Source organism: Akebia trifoliata, chromosome 8 (genome assembly GCF_017979445.1).
Source record: "Akebia trifoliata isolate Shusen 1 chromosome 8, ASM1797944v1, whole genome shotgun sequence".
NCBI lineage: Eukaryota > Viridiplantae > Streptophyta > Magnoliopsida > Ranunculales > Lardizabalaceae > Akebia > Akebia trifoliata.
This window is the reverse complement of record NC_141382.1, coordinates 4,198,215-4,219,460: the sequence shown is the minus strand read 5'-3', so window position 1 is coordinate 4,219,460 and position 21,246 is coordinate 4,198,215. Positions and strand designations below refer to the sequence as shown.

At 34.4% G+C, this 21,246-nt stretch overlaps 1 protein-coding gene and 1 long non-coding RNA gene across 3 annotated transcripts; both read right to left on the bottom strand.

Moving 5' to 3' along the window:
- Positions 1-3,315: 3,315 nt before the first annotated feature.
- LOC147395579 (uncharacterized) lies at positions 3,316-11,337 on the bottom strand. Of its 2 annotated transcripts, none has more exons than XR_015180259.1 (6): positions 10,981-11,337; positions 6,642-6,764; positions 6,078-6,191; positions 5,910-5,977; positions 4,469-5,112; positions 3,316-3,889 (listed from the first exon to the last, which is right to left on the bottom strand). It is a non-coding gene; the product is annotated as an uncharacterized LOC147395579 (long non-coding RNA). The 2 variants fall into 2 exon arrangements; XR_015180258.1 differs by having other exon boundaries at positions 5,851-5,977; positions 10,981-11,336.
- Positions 11,338-13,268: 1,931 nt separating this feature from the next.
- On the bottom strand, positions 13,269-19,984 carry LOC147395578 (protein NRT1/ PTR FAMILY 5.6-like). Its single transcript, XM_086451650.1, has 4 exons — positions 19,729-19,984; positions 14,951-15,168; positions 14,315-14,847; positions 13,269-14,217 (listed from the first exon to the last, which is right to left on the bottom strand). Exons 1-4 carry the CDS (start codon positions 19,814-19,816, stop codon positions 13,380-13,382), a joined length of 1,677 nt encoding a protein of 558 aa, XP_086307776.1. The 5' UTR covers positions 19,817-19,984; the 3' UTR covers positions 13,269-13,379.
- Positions 19,985-21,246: the final 1,262 nt, after the last annotated feature.

Genomic DNA, 21,246 nt, shown 5'->3' with positions numbered 1-21,246 from the left:
AAAGTTCTCCGTAGGTTCTTGGTGTCGTGATCACCATGAAGTTTGGTATGAGACATATTTTATTGTTTTTTATGCCATAGGAGGGTTTTATTACACTTTTTATACATTTTCTTAGTTTTTTTTTTGTGTTTTTATTGCATATTGATAGAGGGAAAATATGCTCCCTTTGTATTTGTATTTTTTTAATTTTTTTTTTTTAATCTATCTCCGCATATCGTTAGGATTAAGAGATTTTTTTATTTTGTTTTGTGTACTTTTTATTTTTGTTTTGTAATTAGTAAAATTAGGAAAATCTTTCATGTATATATATTTTCTATTTTTCTCCTTTATTTATATATGCTTTAAAGTTTTTTTTTTCTTTTTGATAAGATAGGTAGATGATTTTAGTTCATGTAGTTTCTATATATTTTTTTTTTGGATCTATAGGTCAAGAATAATTTTTATTTTTACGTAGGCTTCGTTTTTATATTTTGTTCTTTTTGCATGTTAATAGGTTAGGAGAATATTTTCATGTTTCCATCTTTTTTCGTCTTTATTTGTTATTGTTATTATTTTTGCATGTTAGAAGGGTTAAAGGAATTTTTTTTATCATCATGATCATTACGCTCGATTCCGATTTACATGTTTTGTGATGATACTGAAACTCCTTGTGTAATTTTGAGATTTTTTTATGTGATTAATGTACCCCTTGGCTTGATAAACATGCATGTCATTGAATAATAATTCCTTTGAAAAGATCGAAAATCATGAATGCAAGCCCGTTTGATTATTTTAAAAATTGGCCGAGTGTGATTTTTCTTCAAATTTTGAGATTGTGTGTGCGTTGGTAGTTATGGACCTCCAATTTGGTAAGTATGATAACTCGGATTCTTTGTTTTTGATAAAATTTCAATTTGGTGATTTTTGGCAAGTTCATAATCTTCTAATTTGGGACTTTGTTGTTTATATAATTCTCTTTTTTAGAGGTTATTCGTGGATCATTGGAAAACTCGTATTCAAAAATTTTCTAACATGAGATTGCGTGATTTTTTTTATTTTGGGAGAATGTACATTCACAGATTTCTAATTTAGAAGTTTCATATTTCAAAAAAATTTCAATTTAAAAGATTTTGCATTCTCATATTTAGAAGGTTCAGATTTAAAAAGTTACATTTTTTGGAACGTTCTACTTTAGAAAATGTATCTTTTTAAATTTTTAATTTGAGAATTCAACATATATCTCTTGAATTCTGATTTAGGAAATTTTATGTTCCTAATTTGAAAATATTATAAGTCCCAATTTGACAGGTTTCTATTTGTAATCTTCCTATTCAGAATATTCTCATGATTTTCTATTTTGGACAATTTAAGGAATACTTGCAGGTGGAGTTTCTTAATTGATCTCAGGTCATGGAGCTAATTAGGACTTTTTCAAACCCTTCCATATTTGGTGGAATTCAAAGAAGGACCATGTGATAATTGGGATAATTTTTAGCCATAGGATTTGGTTGGAAAGCCCAACATAAATTGATGATGATGATTGGACTGTGACCTTGACTATAATCTCTGTATGTTGATCGTAGGATGATTTTGAATCGTAGTAGAGATCGATCATGTTGATCGGGCGGGTTCGGTGCCTAACACCTTCCGAAACCCGTAATCTGACCCTTTACCTATCTTTGATCCGTGGACTGATCCATATCCGTTTGGAGTTATTTATGGTTCCTAGACCTAAACTAGGTGGCGACTCCCTTCTTTTAAAGTCCCCCATTTAATAAATCGAACCCATATCCACTATTTAGTGAAGATGGGTCGAGGCGATTTCAAATACCACTAACGAATATTCGAATTCGTATCCAAATAAATTATCGGATATTCAATATTATCCAATTCGAATCTGAAATTATTTACTATTCGAAATATTCGAAATTTATCCGAAAAAAAAACCCTAACCTGACAATGTCATTGAGCTTTTGAGAGAAAGAGAAAGAGATTCCGACACCGATTCAACCTATCCATCTACCTGATGCTCGCCGGCTGGAGAAGATGATGGTTATGTCATTATAGACCTCGCATAATAAATAAATAAAAAGAGGGTTTTAGTTTTATTTTGAGAGAGAGAGAGAGAGGGAGGGAGGAAATACCTACCTTGATGTTCGCCAGTGGGAGAAGAGTGTGGCTGGTGGCAGCTTGCACAGCCGAAACCCATTTTCTGGTTCTGTGTTTTGCTAGTTCTGCATTATGGTTGAGAAGATAAACATTTGAACTTTAATTTCGTTGTGAAACTTGAATACACGAGAATACATACATATATATATATATATATATATATATATATATATATATATATATGGGTCAGGTTCAAGGGCCATGTGAGAAAACATGTAAGAAAACTTTCGTTTTTCAAAATAAGGGTTAGAGGTTTTGGATTGAGCTGATTTTTTGCAAGGATGGTCACTATGATGAGAAGATCATCCTCACAAAAAATCAGCTCAATCAGAAACCTCTAAATCCATCAAAAGTGATTTACAAATTAGTGATAAAAATTGAAAAAAAATCGACGGTCCACATTCTAAATCACTTTTAATGGGGTTAGAAGTTTCAGATTGGGCTGATATTTTTTTTGGATGATCTTCCCATCATAGAGATCATCCTCACAAAAAATCAGCTCAATCTAAAATTTCTAACCCATATTTTAAAATTTTATTTACCGCCGAAAGTTTTCTTACATGTTTTCTCACATGGCCCTTGAACCTGACCCTATATATATATATATAGGATGGGGTTCAAACGACACACATTGCGACAACATGTTTGTCTTATATGGGCAAAAATGTTTGGAATGGGCTGATTTTTTGTGAGGATGATCTCTGTGATGAGGGGATCATCCTTACAAAAAATCATCCCAATCCAAAACTTCTAACCCCATCAAAATTGATTTACAAAAATTGGACGGTTTAAAAATTTTCAACCTGTAAACATGGGGCTAGAAGTTTCATAATGAGCTGATTTTTGGCAAGGATGATCTCCTCACAAAAAATCAGCCCATTCCAAACATTTTTGCCCATATAAGACAAAACACCACTACATCATAATGCGCCAAAAACGACTGCCCCTACAATCGGAAAACGAGTCGTTTTAAAAGGAGTGATTTTTTAAAAATGACTGTCCAAGACAGTCGAAAAAAAATGATTGTCCAAGACAGTCAGAAAAAACGACAGTAAAATATAGATATAGCGACGGTCGCCGACCGTCGCTATAGGGTATTTTATTTTTAAAAAAAAATTATTTTACACCTAACCCCTCACATGTTGCTAAATGTTTGAGATACCCCTATGTTTTGACATTGATGACCTACACCCCAACTAATAACATGAAAAGACCCAAATGCCCCTCATCTTCAACTTTCATAAATCTAACTATTTTCGGAACCACTTAGTATAAATTATTTATTTTTAGAAAGTAAAATCAAACAATTATGCAAATTTAACGTTGTCAAACAATTAACAACCACAACCTTTTGTATATAAAGTCCTAGCGGGTGCTACCACAGCATACAGCCACTAGTTTCCATATCGACCTAGTACTATATCTCTTGTAGTTGGAATTCTAGAATTGGCCCCCTTGAAACTCTGTCCAAACTGCCAACCAGAAGGTGCCACATCGTAGCTAGTGACGGTCCTGCCATCGCTAGTGGTGACTTGGAAGGAGAGACTCTGCCCATTGAGGTATGAGTTACTGCCAATTTTGGCCCCGGTTCCTTGACATGGCTTGCTATCCTGTTTTAAATCCCTTGATTGACACTTTTACGACATTGCCTGCATTTCCCACATTGGTGATCAAGACCAAGTTGAAGTAAGAGTGGCCATTGATGGTAAACCTTATTCCTCCTTTCTTCACACAAGGGACCCTGCCAACACCAACAACAATTTTATAAGTAACATGAACAATAAAACATGTATAAAGGAACTGAAGTTAGCGGTAACGGTGAAACATGTATAACTAATATCTTCATTAGTTACTATTCGAATGTAACTTGACAAGATAGGAAAATGAAGGTTCGTTTCAATAGTGATAATGAATTCTAACTTTTTTTTTCTAGGGGAGTTATTTAGTGACAGGCCCAGCCAGCCCAAAAGAGCCATTGAAGATTGAAGTCAGAACACAAATATAAATTGCGCAAAAATCCATAATTTTATTTTTATTTCTTTTTTTCTTCCAAATCTAGAAAAAGGAAGAAAAAAAGTAAAAGCAAAAAATCTATATTTAACTAGATTATTAACCTCAAAGAAAATCAGTTCAAAGTTTTCCCTTGATACTAATAAGCATATGGAGTTCAATTCAACACTACCTCAGAGATTAATGTAGAAATAATGCTGAACCATCACTCAGAACAATACTTAACCTAAAGAATTCAACATCACACACCTTCATCAATTTCCACAAACATACACATGAATCCACTAAAGCAGATGATCTAAAAGCTTACCAAAATGAGTGCATCAATGAAATAGTTGTAAATTGTATCAAGAGGACGCATATTGTAATCGGCTAGAGTACAAATAGCAGCCAGATTGATCATCTACAACACAACAAACCACATTAACAAGATATGACAGATGACTTCAAAAACAAAGAAATAGTAAAATTTCAACAAAAAAAACAAGATAAGAAGGTAAAAGAAACAGAAAATCGTAGATACAAAGTTGGTGCTTCGTTTATAGATTTTTCCTACATGACAAATGTCTTAATCACAAAGTTTATGAGATCTAAATCAACATCAGAACTATAAAAAGTCAAAATTCACAATAGTACTACTAAATCGCAACTCAAGAAACAAATCCAAAATAGTATGATCTCCAAAAAAGGAGACGAAAGAATGAAAATACTACAAAGAAAGGCATCATTGCATTTTAGAGTCCTTACTGGGGTCTTCCCCTTGTATGTAGATTTTCAAAATCATGGCACACGGGAAAATAAAACAAAGAACAGAAGACCACGAAAGAGAGAGATAGAGAGAGTAAAATCTGTAGAAACAAAATCTAACTGTAAGCACATGAATGAAATGTGAAGTTATACCTTTTACGTAGAGAGCGCATCAGTACATAAATTGCTGACAAGTTGAGAGTTCACCTAAAGAAACACATAAGAAAATATGAACCATATTTTCTCCAATTATTGAAGGGCATAAAAGTGTAAATAAATTTCAAGCAGGCAATTGCAATAAGAGAATCATGAATTAATTAGATAGCCCAGGAATTCATAAAAGTAACAACTTTAACAACCCATTTAAGTGGTAAAACAAAAAAAAACAAAAAAAGAAATAAATAAATTGTAAGCTACAGACATAAATCGCTAAAAAAGAGAGAAGAAAGATCTCAACACCTAATCGCTAAAAATAGAATTTCCAGTTTCTCAACAGGATATAATTACAAGTACGAAGAATTAAAACCAAAGCTTCTAATAGAAGATACACAGTTCCTTTGTTGTCTAAGTTTCGGTTGTATAAAGAAAGCAACTACCAAAAATGACTGACCCTTTTTACAATATTCAGAAGCTATTTCATTTGTGGCTGCCATATTACTTCCTTGGCAGAAACCATTTTGAAATGGTACGAAACTTTAAATCATGGTTAGCAGTAAGGATGCTTATTCTTGTTGCACATATCCTTATCCTAGGGGTATTACTCGTCTAGGATCATATCACAAGCCAATTATTTGTTAATTAAACAGTTATACTCCTCTAGAGATTCATTGTAAACTTGAAGACAATCGATGCTGATGTTCAACCTAATGCTACTATTTTGGTGACATTTTCAATGAACCTCAGAAAATTTATCTTAAGTAATTAATTTATATACAGATGTCTCACGATAACAGAAGACTTGAATTTAGACAGAACAGAATGGAGGAACATGATTTGTTAAGCACCTTTGTTTTGCATTTTGCATCTGCAAATGTCTCGGCAAGCTGAGCTGCATCTGTATTAGATGTGACCCCTACACAAAATCAAACAAAATTAAATGTGAGAAACATGAATCTGAAAGTGGAAATTATTTAAAGTCTGTCAAAAATTTATCCAATCTGAATTATATTCACCTCCTATAATCACAAGCCCATCTAAATTTAATGCTTGGCATGCATCCAATGTAGCTTTCACTTGCTCACTCGTTTTTATCTGATCCTTTGTTCTACCCAACATGTCATAACCACCTTCACAAGCAAGAAGACAAGAATAATCAAAATAAGTTATACCTTGAATAGCTTGAGTCCAAAAGGTTGCTTACAAACTTGATCCTCAAAGAAATAAATATCTAAGCCAAGCATGGGAAAGATAATTGGTGTTCATGACAAAATACGGGAGGAATGGATAAAAACATGAGATTGTAATGGTGTTCATGACAGAACCGACATGATTATCATCCAAAGAAAGTACCGCAAGTGTGTTTTCTCCACTAAATTGATCCATAGTGCTACAATGAAATATAATAGGAATCTTAATTTATCTATTTATAGTATAAATTGAAAGATTTGGTAGTTCAAAAAGCAATAAAATTGAAACTGAAATCATGAAATGATGTAGATATCCAAGGATGCCCAATTTAATCTTGTAGTTCTGACTCAACCACAATGGGAAATACTGAGGACAGAAATTAAGATCACCTGCAAGAGATATGGGAAGGTAAAGTCGATCATATTGTTCATCCAAGTAAGTTTAAGGGCAACATCAGGCCGAATTAAGTCGTAACAAACAAAGAGACATGATGCGAAACACTCCTTCTTTCCCTGCATACATACATCAATTACCATATTGTTAAATTTTGCTCTGAATCACCCACCACATTCTCAAAATAAACATGTTTTGAACATATTATTTCATAGAGTTTAGTAACCATCCAAATTAGCAAAAAGGTGATACATATAGATCAAAGTTGGTTCAGCATTATCAAATAATGATCCTTTCACTCACGTCTGGAAAGTTGCATCATATTTTTTCCAGCTCACAACACAAATCAATAGGCAGAAGGATAAGAGAAGCGCAAATGACATTTTTTTTAAAATGACAAATTGCAAGAGAATTTTTATGAATTACTAAATTTTAAAAATTACAGATTACATGCTTGTTAGGGAAAAGGGGAAAGCTGGGGCAAGACTATAACTAGAAAGCCAAATGAGATGGTTTGTCCATGTTCAATGAAGGCCGATTACAGCCCAAATTAGGAGTATGCAAGTTGAAGGTTCTAAATAAGCAAGAAGAATGCTCAGAAGAACGTGTATTGAGAAAGTGAAACGGATCTGAACACACATTCAATAATAGAAGACGTGGGCTCTGTACAAAATTTAATGGAAGAACGGGTCTTGTTTAGCTGAATTCGAATCTTCTTGAACTAATATCATTTGTTGAAGTAAGATAGGAAAGATCGTTTGCCAATCACAATGGGTGCAGATTCGCAACAATCTGTATAACGCGGGAGACATATACAACTTAGGCACCAAAGGAAATTCACAAATGCATTAAAACCCAGAAGCCTCCACACTTAACCCCTATACTAATTTACAATATTCAAATAAAACAGAAAGCAAATAAGAAAACCACCAAAAGACTTTGCAGGACATCTAGAACTAAAAGAGCATGCTTTACATAAAAGGATATAGCTAAAAGGATCAAGAACTCTTAGGTTTTTTTTTTTTTCTTTTAGATAGGCAAGAACTCAAGATTTCATTGCTAAGAAACTGGATGAGTGATCTGAATTTAGAGTTAAATAACATCACATAAGCAATAACTCGAAAGGAAAACCTGAAGAAAAACAGTCGTGTACAAAAGTACAATAACAAGAACCAGCAAGGAAAAATAAATAAACAATATGTTCTAGGAAAAGGAATAAGAAGGGAGCAATCAATGCGAGAAAAATGGGGGAATAAAACAATAAACTTGTTATCTTTTACTTGGTGGGTAAGTTGGGCTTGAAGCCACAACCATACAGTCACAGTGCGATATGTCAACCAACTGAGCTATGGGTCCAAGCACCAGAAGAAACCAGTGTTGCCTTGGCACTTCTAACGTCCAAATTTTTTCTGGGCCGAAATGACACAACATTTCATGGACTGACACTTAATGCTTAAACACTTTCCATACATAGGGTAAAACCACTTTTTCCATTCTTTTCAAAGGAACATCTTTTTTTTTATACACAGGTATCCAGACTTGGTCTGACTATTCCCATGGACAAGGAGTCACCCTTCCAACACATGCCTTGAATCTTAGCACCCATGCCATGTGCCAAGGTAACACTGGGAAGAACTATTCCAAGCATTTGCTGATAATCAGAAGAAATGAAATTTTACTAATTTACGAACAAACAGGTTTTCTAAATAGAAAAACTTTCACTAGGATTTTATATTATTTTAATCAGAACAAAAAATAACTCGTTGCTCCGCCACTATGAATGTGGCTTTCATGGTGAATTTGAGAGCCTGAATGGGTTCTGAAGGAGATGATCAGAGTGACAATTGCATCACCAGAAGATTTAAAATAAAAATGAGAGATGTGCCATAGGGCAGCCAGGGGCCAGGGCATCAACTTTAGATGCATGCAACGAGTGAGGAGTAATATGAGTTGAAGATTGAGACAAAAAGATAATTGTAGTATTTTCATCCAACAAAGAAAAAAAGTGGTATGGCCACTAGGGGATCTGAGACAGAAAGAGCATAAAAGCGAGCTTCCAGGACAATCTAAAGATGAAATTTAAAACTTTAAACACACAAATAACACTAACAGATTGCACAGATGACTCTAAACACACAAATAACAATAACAGGGAGAAAAACTAAATTCATCCAAACCTGATATGCTGTTCTATAGGGAGGAAAATACATTATGCCCACACTCAATGCTACCTATAAACCAAATAGAAATTAATAAAGCAACTCAAACTATATATTTAGTTTTCAGTATTACTTACAGGATCAAGGTTGCCCATCATATTTCAGCTAATTCAATCATACATGTAAATAAACATTAGTGACAGACAACAAGTACATTATACATAGAGCAGAACAGAACAATGATAGTTAAGATGAGTTATTGGTGATACCCAATCAACAATTAACACTTTCTTAGCATTTTCACTCTGAACTGCCAATACTACTAGAAGTAAAGAAGGTATTATAATAAAATTGGAATTTTCCAATTTAGAGGACTAAATATGCGTCGAATGTTCAAGTTGGTAATTTTCCACCTCAACCATTTTTTTACCATTTCAATTTATGGTTTCGTACAAACGCGATTGCTTCTAATTTATTAGATGTGTATTGTATTTCTATGTTCCAAATGTTCTGCTAGGATTGCTACAACTAAGTTTTCATATAAGTGAAGAATTATTGATGGAAACAATAAAATTTGAAATACACTATTTCTGCTTAAATATTAAAATATCAGTAGGCATATCTATATTGGTAAAGTACTTTTTAATTCTCCAAAACATCTGCCTGAATCCTTGAGATCTTCATTATGAAAAAAGGAAGAAAACAGGCATCATAAATAAAAAATAAATGGCACAAAGCCTTCCTATTCATCAAATTATAGACATGCAATGTACAAGTATAGCCAAGGGTAAACTTGTAACAGTTGCATTAACCTTCAAATTACCTAACCAAATGGTATCTGATAAAATAAAAAAGAGAGGAAAAAAATAACCAATAACATTAGCACCAAAGAGGGAATCACCTCTAAATAAGAACATATGTTAACAACACCGTCAATGAATTGTGAGGAGAACCTGAGGCACAATGAAACTAATAAGAAAGAAACTCAAGCTGAATAATTATGCAGCGCACTGCATTGCTAAGGCTTCTACCTAGAGCACATGAACCCTCAAGCACTCATAGCAGCTCATTCTTGCGAAACCCACAACAAGAAACAAGACACAACCTTCTTAACAAGTAAATGGTACTTTTTAAGATTCTTGTTGTCTGTTACATATCAACAACAAACACATTCTAACCAGAAAGGTAGTGTCAACATTTTATTTTGATGATTTTCCAGGGAAAAACAACTTCATACATAGATTAGCATAAAACATCCTTAATACGCTAATTTATTACATCGTTAATCACAATCAAGCTTTACTTTTCTTATATTGCTTTTTATTATTAATAAAATTACAAGGAAAAAAAATCACCTTCATAGTTTAATAAAATTGAATTATAGATGTGTTGGCATTGTAGAGTTCTCAAAAGCACTTATCAGATACCTGATGTTGGACTCCATGTCTTTTTTTTGGGTTCAAAAGGACAATTTAAATCATCAACTAGCCTGCATTATTATAAATTTTCTTCTATACTAGAAACAGAAAGAATAGAACCTCTTGAATAAAAAAACCAAGAACCAGGATGTTATCTTATGGCCATAACTATGAACAATAATGTACTAGGTTTGATCCCACAATACTCATAAAAAAGTGGCCTTTTAACCAACTCAGAATATGGCTTGTGCACTCACATGTCACCTCTATATAAAATATTAAAACATGCTCAACATATTTACATTTTGAGCAGTAATAAACTAAGTCTCTGGTGATTGGAGAAACCCCCATTATGCAATGGATGCAAGTTACAGATGTTTCTCAATTCAAAAAGAACCGTACAAAATATGCAACCTCTAAATAAAATAGATTAAAAAAAAGGAAAAAATAAATTTAGAAAGAAAAATAAAAGAACAAGAAGCATCAGGTCATTATATCAACACTTCAGCTATCTAAACAGTAATCCAAGAAAGGGAAAAAAAAAAACATGAAAACCAGAACAAAGCCTCAAATACTAAAGTGCGATTTTATATCAATACTTTAGCTATCTAAACAGTAATCTAAGAAAGGAAAGAAAAAAAATGTGAAAACCAGAACAAAGCCCCAAATACTAAAGTACGATTATGTCTATTTTCACTAATTGAAAACAATCAAACCAGATATAAAGCTCCACCAATAGAAAAATAATCAAATCAGACCTTAAAATCAATCCGAGTACGCAAGCCCTAGATCTGATTTCAACTTAAGATTCGTAGATTTGAGATGCATCTGGAAGCGAGTTCACAAACCCTAGATCTTGGATGCTGCGGAGAGAGAGTACATGCGAGAGACCAATACAAAGACAAAGAGATCTAAAGAGTGCAAGAGACAAATACAAAGACAAAGAGATCGAAAGAGTGCAAGAGAGTGAGAGATCGACAGCGAGAGCGAGAGACAGAGTATGATCGAGAGATTTGAGAAAAAGAGACAGAGATAAGTGAGAGAGAGACATAAATGACTGTGGGAGAGTGAGAGAATATGATCGAGCGATTTGAGAGAGAGAGAGGGAGAGACAGAGATGAGTGCGAGAGTGCGAGAGTGCAAGAGACATAGATACAGATCGAGCTGTGTGTGTGAGAAAGAGAGAGTGAGAGAGTAAGAGAGAGAGATAGATTTGATATAGTATACTCGATATATAGCTAATAATTTTTATGTAAGTAGAAACGACGGTTAAACGACTGTTAAAAACTGTCGCAATTAATGACAGCCTTTAATAATCGTTTTTAGCGCAAATGTGCTGTCGCGAAATACGCAATATGACGTAGTGCACGTTGTCACAATGTGTGTCGTTTGAACCTCACCCATATATATATATAAAAGTTTTGCTATGTAACATGAATACGTAACACATGTCTTTATAATCGGAGCGGATATTATCGAATCGGATTTTGTAACATCCGAATTCGTATCCGAAACTCATTCGAATGTTAAAATAACATCTGAATCTGATATCTGAAAATTTTGGATAATATCCGATTTTTCAAATTCGAATTCGGATTCGGATTTCGGCTATCCATTGACACCCCTAGCTTTTAGGATGAGAGAGTACAAAGAGCGTCAGATGATCACGACTCTCCTTTTTTTTCTTTTACTTGGGGAGTTGAATTCTTTCTCTCTCTTAGCCCCTGTCAAGTGTCAATTATTTCGATCTTCCCCACCTAAAACATAACTTTATTAGGTTTATCTTATGGTTTTTCAACTTCTTTATCAAACGATCTTCATACTCAATTCAATCACCTGATGACAAATACGGTTGGCAGTCCAAAAAATAACTACTTGATGCAAAAGAAATTCAACTAAAGGTCTACATCTCGATGGTAGATCCATTTAATATTATATAGACCACTTTGATAGACGTTTTCACAAAGTCTCATGGTCAAGAACAATTTCATCCTTGCTCCAACTTGAGGGGGAGTATGGTGATATTGTAGGTAGAGGAGATCGTGGAAGCTGTGATCTCCTAAATAATCTCTTTTTATTTTGAGTCGTGATAATTTGACTATTAAGAAAAATAGGTGCAATCAAATCAAGAAAACGAATTGAAAAACAATCACAAAATGCAATCACACAAAGAAAACATAGATTTTATGTGGTTCCCTCAAGATTGAGGTACGTCTATGGATCACACCGATTCCACTATGAAGAGCAAACTCGCAGTTTCATAGAATTAATTATTTATAAGGTGTTGCTTGATTTACAGTACATCCTTGTTGACCAGTACTATCAGGCTCCACAAACCACAACACTGACTCCTTCACGTGACATACTCAATCGACTCCCCTAACGTGGGGTGAGCCAGAACCATGGATTTCCTTTCATAGGGATACACAACTTTATAGATTTATGGGGATATGCAGTTGTGTATCCCAAGGGATAAAGTCTATGGTTCTAGCACACCCCACATTAATTAGGGGAATCGATTGAGTATGCCATGTGGGGGAGTCATATTATCACCACTCTTCTATTCTAGATCTAAACTGATCCTTTCTTTCATAATTTAAGTGTGGCTGATTAATCTTTGTAGACATAGAAAAATAAAAAATAAAGGAAAGAGAAGTCTAATGATTTTGTAACTCAACCTGACAGCATGACTCAAAAACTCACGGACGTGTCGTGCGCAAAGAACCGTAGATTCTTTCGCTTGGAATACACAACTGCACCCTCAGGATACACAACTGCAGATGGCAGGTTGGTCAGGTCAGTTGTGTGTCCCGAGGGAAAGAATCTATGGTTCTTTGCCCTTGCTACGTCGTTGAGTTTTCGAGTCACCCTGTCAGGTTGAGTTACAAAATCAGTACATGAAGAAGAAACAGAGAGTTCCTTCTCAACAATGGATGTAAGCATTGCCAAACCACACTATTACAGAGAATTAATTATTTATAATGATCAAATATGTAATTATTATCATCCTTGATTAAATAAAAGGGAGGGCCCCTATACAGCCCCACCTTACAAATAAATAAATAAATAAATAAAGAACAAATATGTTTCACAATTCTACATAAACTTCTGTCAAGATGCAATTATATCACTGGCGACTATCTCCATATTCGGGTCTTTACACATCTGTTGTTGGTTCCTCCTCCTCTACTACTGGTTCAGTGGATGCTTCTGCTGGTTCAGCGGACATGCATGTTGTTGAGAAATAGAGATAAAATAACAAGTTGACAGAAGTAAATATAATTAACATCAGGTAGTATTTATCCAATCGGCTCTTGTCTAAAGTGTCTTTGAACCATCTTCCTGATGCGTACAAACAAACTACGCTAAGGAGACTTCCTAATCCTACCACAGCTTCGTTTAATGTGAGCCCATAGCTCTTCATTGATTGTGGTGCCATATGATTGATGAAATTCTTTATGCTATCTTCAACAAGCACCTCCATTGCGCCTAGGAAGAAATATTGGGGAACTAACCAGAACATGCTCATGGGTACTATATCCTTCTTGTCTACTGGAAAATGTGTATTAACAATACCAAGCCTTCGCACCTCGACTCGCCAAGCAATCATGCAACATATTACTGAGGAGAGCATTCCAAGGCCCATTTTAACTATGATCCCACGATTTTTGAGTGATTCCGATCGTCTTTTTGATAGTCGATTATAGAGAAAGGAGACTGCTGACTTTGACAAGGACTCAATCAGAAAGAGGCTGCTAAGTCCGAACTTTATTAATCCCACATAAGGATTCAGATTGTTAGCTTGCACAACAAAGAAGATGTTTCCTGTAGACTTCACCAAACTATAAACTAAAAAGGTTGGCCACATTGGACACATTCCTAATAGAATCTTAGCTTCTTCCACTTGTGTAACTGTGCATAGCCTCCATTTTTTTTCTTCTTCTTCTTTTGTATAATGAGAGGATGTATCTATGATGGCAGCTTTGTTTAGCCATCTGCATTCCATCAAAATTACATTTGAGATAGTGAGAAAGAGATAGTGAGAAACAAATCATCGGGAGTCTAGAGAGAGAATGATATTTTATACTAGACCTGAAGCGATCGGTTTGTGGCAACCTCAATGTGTTTCCATGGTCGTCTTTCTCATAGAACTGACAAGAGTCGGGTGGGTAATCAAGACGGCATTTCAATGTTGCGGCCACTAACACAGGAAAAACAACAGTGAGTGGACGCCAAGTTGGTTTGTGGTAGTTGTAATAAGGAAAACCACACGAGCACATCAAAAGAGATATCCCCAAGGTCATTATTGAGACTTCAATCGCCAAACTTATAGAAGAGAGGCAGAATGTGCCTATCATGATGCCTAGGAAAGAAAAGCAGCCCCACCAACATCTTGAGCAGATCATCTGAAATCGATATAGAAGTCGAAATTGATATTGACTCCTATTATTGTCCATCTCATTGACAATATTATCCTTACATTTGAATTGGTCAGCAAAAAATGTGTTTAACGTGGGTTTGCGATTTGCTCTGCCTTGTGCTATTAAGATCAGCCCCGTGAACAGGAAAAAGTTCTTTGCTTTTCTATTCTGATTCATCGCTAGCATGTATAATAGGATCAATCCCTGTGTATCATTATATGCCTTAGAATTGTTTACTCACTTGAGTGTTGGTATACTTAAAAGGAAAATAAGAAATTATATTCTTGAGGGAAGTGAAAGAACTTACAATGCAATACATGACAGCAGAGAATATAACCATGGCGAAACGACCTACATAAGCATCTGCGATGTGAGCATTGAGAAACATCATCACTGTAGTTAACCCCTTTGTCATGTTCATAAGTTGTGCATAATGTAGCAGTGTACTATCCAAGAACTCAATGAAGTATGTTATAATGATGAACATAAAACCAGACTCCACTAGGCTGTAACTGCAAACCATACCTGCAGTAGAGATGCCATACCAATAGTTAAACAACTCTTCAAACCAGCCAACTGTTGAAGTATGGCTCAACTCCTGTTATTTGGGCCATGGTACCAACTCTTGTGCTGAATTTAACAGCCTTACTCAACGTTTGCTATTGATTAATCTTTCAGGGATTAAGCTTCAGATCGAATCGGATTCTTTATTGGTGGTCAAGGCTTTGAAAGGTGACAATTTCCCATGGAACTTGGAGCATATGGTTGCTAAATGTTGCTTTATTCTTGGCTAAATCGAATGGGATATCAGGCATGTGTTTAGACAAGGCAATAGCACAGCAGATGCTTTGGCCATTATATATAATAAAACACAATTGAAATGGAACAGTTGTGTGTGACACTAACGTCCAATTGACTACAGTGTTATGAGAGACATCTCTATATCATAAAACACAACTAAGTTGGAATAATTGTGTGGGGGACAAAGTTATTTTGTGTGTCAACTTGTAATAACATGCATCACTATCTCTCATTATCTATTGTTACACAGTGTGGGCCCCCTCTTCACTCTTTCCTTTATACAAGTTTCTGCGGAAAAAAAACCCTGCCCACTCTTTCCCATATTCACCTCGCCTTTGCCATAGCTTAGACCTCTTCACGTCTATCCTTCTCACTCCCCTCTCTCCCTCTCTGAAGAGTGAAAAATCAATCAAAGCATTTCAATTTCCAGGTGAGTTCTCTCTCTCTCTCTCTCTCTCTCTCTCTCTCTATATATATATATATATATATATATATATATATATATATATATATATATATATATGGGTTGGGTTCTTACGACCCCTATTACGACTCACACTGCGACACACCGTTTTGTCTTATATGGGAAAAATGTTTGGAATGGGCTGATTTTTTGTGAGGATGATCTCTATGGTGAGGAGATCATCCTTGCCAAAAATCAGCTCATTATGAAACTTCTAGACCGTCCAATTTTTGTTGAAAAATTATAGACCGTCCAATTTTTGTAAATCAATTTTGATGGGGTTAGAAGTTTTGGAATAGGATGATTTTTTGCTAGGATGATCCCCTCATCACAAAGATCATCCTCACAAAAAATTAGCCCATTCCAAATATTTTTGCCCATATAAGACAAAACGGTGTGTCGCAATGTGAGTCGTAATAGGGGTCGTAATAACGCTGTTCTATATATATATATATAGGGTCACGTTCAACGGCCAACTTTTTGGCAAAACATTTTTCAAAACATGAGTTAGAAGTTTTGGAATGGGCTGATTTTTGGTGAGGATGATCTCTACAGTGAGGAGATGATCCTCACCAAAAATCAGCCCATTCCAAAACTTCTAACCCATGTTTACAAGTTGAAAAATCATGGACGGTCCATTTTTTGTAAACTATTTTTGATGGGGTTAGAAGTTTTGGAATGGGCTGATTTTTGATAATGATGATCTCCTCATCGTAGAGATTATCCTCACCAAAAATCAGCCCATTCCAAAACTTCTAACTCATGTTTTGCCAAAAAGTTGGCCCTTGAACATGATCCTAGCTATATATATAGGGAAATGTTCAGCAACAAACATTTTGACAAACATTTTGGCAAAACATTTTTCAAAACATGGGTTAGAGGTTTTGGAATGGGCTGATTTTTGGTGAGGATGATCTCTACGGCGAGGATATCATCACCACCAAAAATCAGCCCATTCCAAAACTTCTAACCCCATCAAAACTGGTTTACAAAATATGGACGGTCCACGATTTTTCAACTTGTAAACTGGGGCTAGAAGTTTTGGAATTGGCTGATTTTTGGGGAGGATGATCTCCTCACCGTAGAGATCATCCTCACCAAAAATCAGCCCATTCCAAGACCTCTAACCCATGTTTTGAAAAATGTTTTGCCAAAATGTTTGTCAAAATGTTTGTTGCTGAACGGGACCCATATATATATATATATATGTGTGTGTGTGTGTGTGTGTGTGTGTGTGTGTGTGTGTGTGTGTGTGTGTGTGTGTGTGTATATTTGTAAATCGATTTTGATGGGACTATAAGTTTTAGAATGGGCTGGTTTTTTGAGATGATGATATCCCTACCATAGAGATAATCCTCACAAAAAATCAGTCCATTCTGAAACTTTTAACCATATAAGACAAAACTTTGACTTCCTAAGGTATGGCAATCGAGATGTATAGAGAGGGAGAGAAACGGTCATGTTGGACAACCAACATTGATAGTCAAAATTTGTCTTATATGGCTAAAAGTTTTGAATTGGGATTTATTTTATTTTATTATTTTTTTTATTTTTTAATTTTTATTTTTTATTTTTGAGGATGATCTCTATGGTGAGGAGATCATCCTCATAAAAAATCAGTCCAATCTAAAACTTCTAAACCCCTCAAAAGTGGTATATGAAGTTAAACATTAGAAGTCAACAATACACATTTCCAAACCACTTTTGATGGGGTTAGAAATTTCAAATTGAGCTGACTTTTTGTGAGAATGATTTCATCATCATAGAGATCATCCTCACAAAAAATTAGCCCAATTCAAAACTTCTAACCCATATAGGATAAAGGCATTGGCTGCCGAACACGACCCAATAATGTAGGCAACATGTATTATATGGGTTAGAAGTTTTAGTGTCACGCCCCAATTTTCAGGATCCATGACTCGACTTCCAACCCAAGATCCATGACTTAGGGATGATTTAAGATGAACCTACATACACTCTTCGGACAAAGTGGTTTAGAAATGTGTAATGTTTAAATACAAACCAAATAAAAATCAGATAGAACGTACAATACTCAAATAAAATGACAAAGAAATATCATATTAACCAACAAAATGTAAGACTCTGACTCTCTCCGAATTTTGCGTGTTCAATACATTAGTTAATGAGTCAACCCCATTGGTCTTATAGCCTTTTGATAAAGAGTGCTTCTGTTATGAATTTTTAATCATAAACTACCTAGAAAAATATCATAAACGTAGGAATCAATAACATCCAAAGTATTGAAATTAAACTAATATTTGACGTTTTCAGAGATATAAAATAGCACCCAATACCCTTTACACTCACAAAATCAATACAAAATAAATATGAACATTTCAATACAAAAAAAACATCAATAGCTCCATCAAGTTTTTCATCTTTACCATCGTCAACTAGTCAACCTAAAAAAAAAAGATAGGGCAAGCTACTCGAGCTTCATAGGTTTGTTCTCAAGCACTATACTATTTTTCAAGGAAAACATATAAAGTATATAAAAATATTCATAGACTATCACGCATTTCTTCAGATGTATTAATCATTAAAATATCATTCATGTAATCACTTTGTCATGCATCATGCAAACCAAAACATCTCATGCCAACTTGGGTAACACCCACTATGTCTCATGCCAACTCGTGGGAAACTCTAATCATGTCTCATGCCAACTCAGGCACACCAACCACGTCCCACACAAAGGACCTTCCTACCCAAAGACCCATGGTCCTAACTTGCTTATCAATAGGCTCATGCCAAAAGTTCATGGTCCTTCATTATACAACATATGCATTATGTACTATGCTAGATACAAATTCTCAATATTTCAAGTTTCATGTATTCAAGTTCATACCACTCAAAGTATTCATATAATAATTTAGTTCTAGATCATATCCTCACATGAAAAGAAAGCATACCAATATTCCACTAACATTTTTCTCATATGCAAACATGTGTTCTTTGAAAAGAAATTTAATACTAAAGAACACCTACATTATAAAGGAAATTTTTTGGATTTTCACGTGAATTTCCTCTTCAATCTAATCCTTCTCTTACCTCCCCTTTAATCCCAAAGAAGAAGAAAATATTAGGTTGTAAATAAAAAAATAAGAAAATAATTAAAATAAAATAAAAAGATGAATAAGAGGAAAACCTAGCACTAATGAAGTTTTCAAAGCTCTCAATGTCTTCCATCTCTCTCTATCTTCTCTTCTTCTTAACATAAAAGTATAGAGACTTTTAATAAAAAAATTCCAAATTTTTATTCTCTGAAAATCTCTTTTTCTTTGATGACATTACTTACATAGTTTATTCCACAAGATAACTCCTAAATCCTCCAACACATTAATAGAATATATAAAGAATATTTTTGAATTTCAAAAGTTTTGTGGAATGGAGGGAGGATCTAACACAAGGCATCCAACTATACCTTCCTTATACGGAATAGGCTGATTTTTCTTCTGAGTGATCTCTACCAAGTATAGATCATCCTCACACAAAATTAGCTCATTCTAAGACTTCTAAGCCCCATCAAAAGTGATTTACCATAGTAAAATGAGTGGCTTCTCTCACTCTCTGGTACAGTACTTTCATTCTAATATATATTTTTGCTTGGTGGGGTTAGTTGTTTACGTTAAGATTATTATAAGAAGGGGTTTGAACCTCAGACCTTGGGAACAACCTCCACAAGGTCTTACCACTTAGCTAAGGGGATCAAGGGGTTTAAACTTTCATTCTAATATATTCATACCATTTAGCAACAAAAAAAATAGTAGATAAAAAATGCGAGTCTTCAATCAGATTACCTATTATGAAAAGAGCAGGCTTGCAGGGTTGTAGAGGGATCCCCAAGAGGCAGGGGAGATTCTTAACGACCCAATTGATCATGGCCATTCTTCTCAAGTGACAAACTATCTTTGTGAAATGAGCTGCTGCTTCAAATCTGCAACATTTTCCTTGTGGTTGTCATTGGACGTATAAAACCTGTAATTTTCAAAATAGAAAGGAAGAAGCTCCATAACCCTTATGGTCTCAGAAGAGAAGTTCAAAATGACTACTTGATAATGGGGACACTTGAATGAGAAATCAAACTCCAAATAGCCCCTAAGTTTTGGACAGTAACTAATAGTTCATTTAGTAAACTTTTCTCTCTTTTTTTAATGGTCCCTCAACCTCATCTCACCTTATAATGTTTTTGATATATCCAAATCACAATTTCCTCATCTTCTTCACATACTTAGATTTTTCAATGGACATTGAGATCAATTCCGACGATTTTTGGCCATGAATGACAAATGGAGAATGATATAGTTCTATTTTAACATTTAAATGTATTTTTTTATTTATTTCAACAATTTATAATAAAAATAAATAATGATGTTAAGATTCTAAATTTTTTGAAGATTTCATCATAATTTTTTAGTCAATTGTTCATTTCACAACTATAATATATGCATTTTGTGTATTTCGAGAAGATCTATTCAATATTATCATGGTTTCAAAACTCGGTTTGACGTCCCATCCCATGAACGAGACCGAATCGTCTCGAGCTAGTCAACTCGTCTTGGACGAGACAATCCATTTACTCGGTTTATATTGATTGATTTACATATATTTAAATTAAATCTAATTATGATTTTTTTTATAAAATAGGATAAAATAGAATGTGTTTAGGGATAGAATTATGTTTTATTCAAATAATAAATATTTAAATTCTAAGAAAATTATTTATTTTAATTAAAATCTACAAAATCCCGGTTGACTCGGCCGAGTTTTACTGACTTGGCCAAGATTTTCAAAATATCGTTTGAGATATCTCATCTATCTTGCGTGACGATGTGAAGGTTGAGACACCAAGTATATCCATATCATTGCTTAATGAGACTGAGATGACTCAGGTGAGTCATTTTAGTTTCGGATGAGATTAAAAACCATGAGAATCATAGTAGAAAAAATGAAAAATTAAAAAATCTAGATCGCACTTAGAGTGTCGAGCTCACCACTTTTTATTGTTGAACTCAACAATAAAAAATGTCAAACTCAATAATAAAAAATAGTGAGCTCGACAATAAATAAAAAGTGGTAAGCATGACCATAAAAATGTTGAACTCTACAATAAAGAAAAAGTGGTGAGTTGGACACTATATAAAAATTTTGGAATCTCTACTTTATTCTTTTTTTTTTTAAATAAATCCTCAAAATAAATCAAAAATACTTCTAAACGTTCAAAATTAGAAGTAAATCATTTTAATTCGTCATTCACGATAACAAATTGAAATCGCCTCGACCATTCTTCACTAAATAGTGGATAGGAGTCCGATTTA

What these genes read in the sequence shown, in the direction of transcription:
- LOC147395578 (XM_086451650.1), bottom strand. Translation starts at nt 19,816, where the DNA reads ATGGCCATGATCAATTGGGTCGTTAAGAATCTCCCCTGCCTCTTGGGG. An exon ending in CTGCTGTCATGTATTGCATT is followed by an intron (nt 14,848 to 14,950) that starts GTAAGTTCTTTC and finishes AATGATACACAG; the next exon opens with GGATTGATCCTATTATACAT. An exon ending in CCACAAACCGATCGCTTCAG is followed by an intron (nt 14,218 to 14,314) that starts GTCTAGTATAAA and finishes GATGGAATGCAG; the next exon opens with ATGGCTAAACAAAGCTGCCA.